Source organism: Chenopodium quinoa, unplaced genomic scaffold (assembly GCF_001683475.1).
Source record: "Chenopodium quinoa cultivar QQ74 unplaced genomic scaffold, ASM168347v1, whole genome shotgun sequence".
Taxonomy (NCBI): Eukaryota; Viridiplantae; Streptophyta; class Magnoliopsida; order Caryophyllales; family Amaranthaceae; genus Chenopodium; species Chenopodium quinoa.
The window spans coordinates 5758821-5767032 of record NW_018742390.1 but is presented as its reverse complement, the minus strand read 5'-3'; the positions used below and the strand labels follow the sequence as shown (position 1 = coordinate 5767032).

General features: G+C 39.6%; 1 protein-coding gene across 2 annotated transcripts; it reads right to left on the bottom strand.

Moving 5' to 3' along the window:
* Window positions 1-3528: 3528 nt before the first annotated feature.
* LOC110700316 (peptidyl-prolyl cis-trans isomerase, chloroplastic-like) lies at window positions 3529-7923 on the bottom strand. 2 transcript variants are annotated; one of them, XM_021877840.1, is made up of 7 exons: window positions 7318-7923; window positions 6645-6941; window positions 6346-6545; window positions 5377-5612; window positions 4824-4966; window positions 4200-4271; window positions 3529-4066 (listed from the first exon to the last, which is right to left on the bottom strand). In XM_021877840.1, exons 1-7 carry the CDS (start codon window positions 7501-7503, stop codon window positions 3839-3841), a joined length of 1362 nt encoding a protein of 453 aa, XP_021733532.1. In that variant the 5' UTR covers window positions 7504-7923; the 3' UTR covers window positions 3529-3838. The 2 variants fall into 2 exon arrangements, with proteins under 2 accessions (XP_021733532.1, XP_021733540.1); XM_021877848.1 differs by having other exon boundaries at window positions 6645-6938; window positions 7318-7922.
* Window positions 7924-8212: the final 289 nt, after the last annotated feature.

Here is an 8212-nt window from a genome sequence, read left to right as displayed (position 1 = left end):
GCCGACGGACTTTGCCTCTATCCTTTTCGGTGATGATGACTTTAGGGAGGCGGATGTACTAGCCGCATGTCCCTCATCATTAGAATGGACCATCTTTCTTAGATGATCCTTGTTTCCCTGGATGGTTGGACCACCACCGGCGAATCCGCCTGCTATCGTATAGATCGGTTCTTCATCCGTTTCAGAGCTGATAGCAGAATGAGGAGTCTTTTTGCTCGATTTCCCAAGATTTGATTTGGAAGCCACTTTGGACTTCACACAGGATTTCAGCACTCCTTTGTCGGCCAGACGGTCAAGCTCCCGCTTGAGGCTGAAGCAGTCGTTCATGTCATGGCCGACATCCTCATGGTAGTGACAGTGTTTGTTCTTGTTCCATTTTTCAGCGGAACCTTTCATAGGAGTCGGGTTCTCAAGAGTCAACCGATCCTTAATCTCCATGAGGATGGAGTAGCTGTCCTTCTGAAACTCGTACCTTGGAATGTACGGCTTTCACTCTTTCTTTTTCTTCTAGGCTGGCTGATCGGAGTTATCAACCACCCAGATTTGTTTTTTCTTTTTGCTCTCTACTGGTTTTAGAGACGACTGAGCAGGTCGACTCTCCTTCTGTCGGTCAGACTTTTTAGAGTTCGACTACTTATTAGAGGAGCAGACCTCGGTCGCCTGTATATAAGCGTCCGCCTTCATCAAAGCTCCTTGGAGGGTGAAGATTTTCTTATGGACGAGTTCGAACTTTCGACCCGTCCTTCAGACCTTTGAAAAAGTCTGTGAAAGCCACTTCGTCAGACAATCCTTGTATCAGGATTCTCACCAGATTGAACTGCCTGACGTATGATCGCAACCCTTCTCTATCTCCCTACTGTACATGGCCTAAATGAAGGCTCGTTTTCTTAGAAGGGATGTTCATAGAGAAGTTAGAAGCAATTAAGCACGCAAACGTCTTTAAGCTATTTATGCAACCAGCCGGCAGATTGCCAAACCACTGCTGGGCTATGCCCTTCAGGGTGGCTGGGAAGCATCGACACCAGGCGGCATTGTCCAACCCCTGTAAGTACATGAGGTGGGTGTATGCCAAGAGGTGGTCTTCAGGGTTGGAAGTACCATCATAGGTTCCAACCATGACATTTTTAACCTTGGCCGGCTGTTCGGCTTTATCTATTTCCCTAGAGAACGCAGAGGGCTGCTCCCCAAGGTTTTGTAGCCGAAGCTTCCAGTCCAAGGGCTGATAGTTATATGCCGCTTGTCCTCCGAAGAAGGCAGGCTGGATGTAAGGTAAAGCAGGCGGTCTGTATGGTGGTTGTGCCACATACTGCGCCAAATTGATTAGGTGAGGCCCCGACTGCTTGAGGGGGCCGCTTAAGGGAGTCCTTGGCCCGGAAGAGGAATTCCTCACCGAGGTGTTCTGAAAACTATAATGATAAGTCGACGTTGAAGCCGACTCCGACAGCTGCTGATTCCTTAGCTGTCGATATATTGACGAGCATCAGGAAATGTCTATTTGCTACCGTATGACTGAACATGCCGGATGGCTTTCCTTTTCACCGTTTCAGGGAAACGGAGTCTTGATAGGTCGAACAGAGGTCGATCCTTCTCCGGGCGAGGAGTCGGTTGTCGGTCTCGGACCGAATTCTGCTGCCCAGACTTCGCAGGCCTTGTGGCCGACTGCTCCTTTCTATGGGCAGCCGTTCGCTTGTTGATTAGTCCTTTGATTTCACCCCTGAGGCTACTCATGAATTTTATGAGCTCGTCACGGGTGACTAGGGCTGATCCTGCCGCCTGGGAGGCATCAGTCGCATGCCCTGTGGGCTTACTTGAGGCTCCAGGGGGCCAATTAGTACCCGCCTGGTTAGCATTGCGCTCCCACCTGTCTTTCTGACGAAGGTGCTTAGAGATGAGTGACCCATTAGGGGTCACATAGGTTTGGACATCAGCGTCGTCAACTGAGTCATGGTCCGTCTGGACATGTATTTCTTTCAGAGGCCGGTTGGTCTCTAGAGGCGGCACAGGATTATCATGAGAAGCCATCTTAGAGGTACTCTCCCCACAGACGGCGCCAAATGTTTCGGGGTTTTTCGTGTCCCTCGGGAGAGTTACAGCTCAAGACTGGATTCACAAGGTCACCTTTGCCTGCAAAACAAACGGACCGCCGGATGGTCGGTGGTCCGCCTCCGAAGATTAAGTTAGTAAAGTGTTCGGAATAAAATGTGCGGAAATTAAGTTATCTGCTCGGATTCCAAGCTCAGGTGCCGTCTGTTTCTTGAGAACGACATCTCAGTAATAATTGCAATAATTAACATAACGTGTCCCCATAAATGAGGGGAATGTCCCTATTTATAGGGTCCTTGGGAAGTGTGCCCTCCCTACGGTTTGATGACCTAGGGATTAGGGCACGCCGTTTTGCGGCGCCCTCAAAGTTTGGGCCTTGAAGGCCGCCTTTTGAGAAGGGATATCTAAGTGACACGTGTCACACATCTGGAGAGGCCATTTGGGCGCCTCCCAAGGCAACATGTGTTGCTCTCTCATTGGTCCACTGGGGTTATTAAATATCCCAAATCAGGAGCTATATCTGCTTGACACGTGTCACCATCTGGAAGGTCCAAGTTGCGCCCCTTCCAGTGACACATTTCAAACTCTGATTGGGCAACTTGGCCGGGTATAAAATACCAAAAACAGTTTGCATGTGTGTAATTCGATTAGACCTTGAGAATTATGCTAGATTGCATTGTAATTGTTATGACACGACCAATTGATTTAGGAATTGCAATTATTGATTGGTTTGGATTGTGATTCTCTTATTTTGTTATTTATAGTGAACCCTAGCTTAACGATTAGGAGATAGCTCTTTAATTCCAATTGATAGCTCTTATTATTAGTCTTCACAACCTTTGATTGGCATGATCCTCCCAAGTTGTTGCAATTGTCATGATCACTTATTGATCCTCATTCCTAATGTTTTATTTGTTTGTTAATTGTTAGTGTTCCTTCTTCACCTTCGAGTTCGACCTAGTTTAGGCGCATAATTGAGAGTGTTTGAACAATACTGTTCCTTTGGGTTCGACCTACTTACCTCTATACTCGTATTTAGGTTTGTTAAGTGTTTATAAATTTGTTTGGCTCTAAGGAAGATTAGATAACGACCTACATTTTCCCTACGTCAAAATAAAAGTCGTTCATTTCGGAATGATGTGACTTAGAGTAACGATCATACTTCCTCCGTTTCTATTTAGTTGACGCGTTTGATTTAGGCACATATATTAAGGAGAGGAGAGAGAGTGAGAGAGAATGAAAAAACAAGCGGGGTAGTTCGTAAATGCAAGGTAAAAAAGTTACCCCAAAAGGAAATGTGTCTGCTAAAAAAAATTCCTAAATAGGAATACGTGTCAACTAAAAAGAAACGGATGTAGTATTATTTTAATACTCATATTATTATGATTGACCATTATATAGTATAGTATATAGAACCAAAAAGCAAATTCCTCAAATCAAAGAGAGGTTTAATTGGACAAAAAATTGTTCATAGGCTATAAAAAGTGCTGCTAAAATTAACATTCTTATAAATAATTTGTTCAAAAGGCAGTTTACATCGCAGCAAAATAATGGGCTGATGGAACTTCTCAAATCTTAAAAGCTGACGCTTTAATCACAAATTTAACCAAAGCTTGAAGCTTGAATACAAACAGGTTCTGATATTCATATAGAAATTACAAATGGAATGTTAATACCTCTCCTACAAAGAAGGCTCCATTCACACCCCGCTGAAACTAATGAAAATGTCAGAAAACTGCTCAACTAATTTATAATGAATGCGTATCCATACTCAAACCTCACAAATCAAGAAGATCTAGCCAGCAATTTTGTAAGTTGGATTGACAAGATTATCACCGCCAGAGACCACTTGGACTGATTCTATGACATCGCCAACCTTGAGATCTGCTAAATAATCTTCGTTTTCAGTTACATAGCCAAATACTGCATATCGACCATCTAAAATATTGGCATTACTTGGGGTCAGTTCACTTTCTTTTAACAACCAAAATACTTGACTTGAAGCTGAATTGTTCTCAAATTCCTGCAACAATTAGGAGCTGAATATGTCACAACAAAACTATATACTGACCATATAATATGTCAGTACTACATGTCTACATACATATGTTTATGGTTATGTATAAAAATCAGTATTTGTGGTTGCAAGTTCTTACCTCTCTAGCCATGGCCATTGTACCAAAGGCATTGAACGGAAGCTTTGTCTGAGCTTTGTATAAACCAAGTTCCTGAAACCATATTGTACAGATTGTAAGATCTGAAATCATTCAATATTTTACAAAAAGCAATATATACTGTCTAAATATAAGGGTAATAGAGGATCAAAATTACTTCAAAACAAAATTTCACCCATTAAACAATGTATGCAAAACAGAACACCCAATAACAGAATAATATTAATTGATAATGCGATAAACAGTATTTCAAAACAAAATTTCACCCATTAAACAATGTATGCAAAACAGAACACCCAATAACAGAATAATATTAATTGATAATGCGATAAACAGTACGCCACATTTCACAAAAATAAATAAATGAAAATCATAGGAAAAGTTTTATTTTTTGGTGTTTATAGAGCCACAAGGGCGGGGGTGAGATTTGATCCCAAAATTTCCTAGAATCGGGAGGGAAGCTCTAACCACTTGAGCTACCCCTCATTCTCTCAAATCATAGGAAAAGTTACATATGCATTTATATTGGTCTCTTATAAAGCATAATTGTGCAGTAATGAACTATGGTGATGCACATTTGCAAAACATATTATGAGAGGAGCTTACTTCTAGAGTTGCACCGTAAAACGGAACTTTTTCTCCTTCCACCATGATTTCCAATGGGACTGCGCGAGGCTTTTCTGTGCTTGGGTCAATGAAACCCTCAGCTGGACCTTCAGGGTCTCCTGTTTGGACAACAAAGCCATCGGCTGCAATAGAAATGAAAGGCCATCATATCATTAAGACACACACAGACAGTTTCTAAGCATTTCAATAACCACGAGTCCACGAAAGCGTTGTAATTTCAGAATTTCTTGACATTTAGATAAAAGTATTTAGAAATTCAATGACCACTACAACCTTGTAATATCAGAACCTTTTTAGCTTTTTCAATGACCATGGGAGGAAACATTTTACACCCCAGTAAGGCAGTAAATATGTTTATGACATCAAAGAACCAAAAGAAATATTAGACGTCTTCTGCACTAGGCATCAAGTATTCTAGTTTCATAATTCATATTATAACTATCACCAAGCAAACAAACATATATAAACTGTCACTATAGTTCCCATTAATTGTGGTAATAGTTACCAAATTACATAGTATCAAATTTGTTACCTCTTTGGATCTCCATGCCATCATAAAAGTGCCTTTCCACCAAATCCAGAAAATTGCCAGAAGTTACCGGGGCATTGTAACCATCAAGAACAATGCGAAAAACACAATCCTCAAGATTTGGATTGTCCTTCACCTTGACCTTCATCTGAACAACTGCTCTTCCCTTCAGGAGTGGCATAGATCGGTATTCTTCTGGCACTTCATATGGGAAGCCATCCACCATGTCCTCTTCAACACTGCAGAAACCCAATGCCCCAGGAAGATCTCAGCTGCAGTCAATAAGGATACCTATGAGATAAAGCTTATTTTAAGAGGTTTGGGCTTTACAAGTCCTTTCTAATTCATCACAGTAGTGTTCTACTACCCCTCAACCCACCCGAGTACCATACTTCCCCTTCATAACATCATAAGCACCCATTTTTTCCCTGCCCTTTATAAAAGAGGAAAAGTGGACTCTTTGGATTTCTGTATTGGGAAGTCTCACAATCTCAGACAGATTTTTCAGCTAATTAAAAAAAAAAAAAAAAAAAAAAAAAAAAAAAAAAAAAAACACCAAACCTTATTTGACACAGAGGAAAAGCAAAGAAACAGATTATTTTAAGAATGGGGCTCTTAAGATTTTTATGTTACAAAGTCATAAATCAGGTGAGTAAAGTGATTAGACAACAGAGCATTTAAGAAAAATTAGGGGAGTTCTAAAAGAGAATCAAGAATAAAATTCAAACTCTTTTCAATGATGATTTTGTTATGTCCTTTTCTTTATGTCGTACGATTCCTTATGATGATTCATGTTGGCCGACCCCAAATCATTTTGGGACTAGGGCTTTGTTGTTCTTGTAAAGTCATAAATCACAATCTCAAACTAATTTGTCAACTAATTATAAAACAGCAAGCAACCCTTACATATCATAATCAATTAACATCACAAAGTAACTTCCCATTCCCAATAACAGTCTACAAGACACTAACCTGCCAACATACTGAAGCAACTCCTTTTGTTTAGGAGCAACCCCATCCCTATACCTGTTTTCGACAATCTGTTGGAGCTCACCCATTCCTATCTCTAGCCTGTCGAGCAGCTCCATACCGCGATCCTTCTTTGATTCAGCCAGCCCTGAAATAATTAAACTCTTGCCATTCTTCAGTGCACGAGACGCCTGCTTTAAGTTCTACAATCACATAACAGCTTATAATCAATCATCAGCATTATTAACACTGAATAAGAAGACAGTTCATGTTAATAAAAGAATAAGGCCCTTGATTCTTACTCTCTCAACAGAATCGAGAGCTTTAAGGCCCGCGACCTTAAGGCTATCCGTAATGTCTTCCAACGGTTTCTGAACTTCCCTTATGGCCTTATTATCAATCGGTAATGCATATCTCAAAAGTGCTTCAGGATCCTTGATTGGTGGACCAGATATTAACACTGCTAAATCTGGCAATACTGGAGTAGTAATTGCTTGGGCACGGCTTTGCCAATTTAAATCAGGTGCTCCAGTTATCAACCCAATTGCTAATGCTATCGAAATCGCACATTGCTTCATCGAAAATGAACTCTTTTTCTGCTATCATACACCATAAAAATTTACATATACAACAAACCCATCAATTATGACAACAAAATATTAAATATTAGGCTTTATTAATGTTCTAGGTTGCACAGAAACGGACAAAAACATGGACGTGTACGGGGGTGGGAAACGGCAAAATCAAAATTCTAAAAAAGGTACAGCAAAAAAAATTCAACAAAATAAAAATTCATACATTTGACAATACATATCACCCTATTAATATTGGTCGATATTGATCAATCTCACACATGAACAGTAAACCCGCCAACTCGAATACAATATCACAAATAATTATGAAAATTATACAATTACTACCCAAAAAATTATAATACCAAGCAATATCAGAATTAATTAGTGAAGTTAAACTTACTTGTTTATCATGGGAGTCAATATGACGAGGAACTTCAGAATAGCAACGACTGCTCAAACGACTGAAGCGAGCTTTATCACGATAATTGGGGATACCCAAATAAATAGGGGCAATTGGGTTAGTAGGAAATGCAAGTTTTGAGGTGCAAAGAGAAGGATAAAAATGGTGACAAATGAAAGAAGACATTGATTTAATAATTTGAAGCTTATGTTAGTTAGATTACTAAAACATTAAGCTTGAATGTAACAGAGCGAGTAAAGAGAGAGAGAAAAATAAAGGAATGTAGAAGGGTTGGTTTGACAAACGTGATAATCTAATTCGTGGGAGGGAGTGACAAGGAGAAGATGATGTTGTGGATAATCCTCGAAATTTGGATAAGGTTCTTGTTTTTGTTCTCCCAAGATTTCCTAGTGCTTTTTTTTTTTTTTTTTTTAAATACTTGCTCTATTTTTCATTAGTGTGTGGGTGGAAAAATAAAAAATTATACTAACTCTCATATATTATTTTAAACGTTCCAAAAATATCTACTTAGATTAAATGTATTTCACTCTTAACTTAGGGTCTGTTCTCATTGACTGAACTGAATTGAACTGAACTGAACTGATTTGAGCTAAACTGAAACAGAACTGAACTGATTTGAGCTAAACTGAAACAGAACTGAATTGAGCTGAACTGAACTGAATTGAAATGAAATGAATATTTTATAAGAGAAGAAAATTAGGGAGCTGAGCTGAACTGAACTGAACTGAACTGAACTGAGCTGAACTAAACTGAACTAAAGTGAATTTCAATGTAAGAGAACAGGCCCTTATTCTTTATTTCCATTTTATTCATATTAAATTCTGATTAGTTTAATTAATTGATTGTAAATTGATGACATGACTCTAAGTATTGA

Coding starts and splice junctions, on each gene's coding strand:
- LOC110700316 (XM_021877840.1), bottom strand. CDS start 7,503: ATGTCTTCTTTCATTTGTCACCATTTTTATCCTTCTCTTTGCACCTCA. Junction 4,967..5,376: donor TGGCATGGAGATCCAAAGAG/GTAACAAATTTG, acceptor TTTCTATTGCAG/CCGATGGCTTTGTTGTCCAA. Junction 4,272..4,823: donor TTTACGGTGCAACTCTAGAA/GTAAGCTCCTCT, acceptor ATATGGTTTCAG/GAACTTGGTTTATACAAAGC.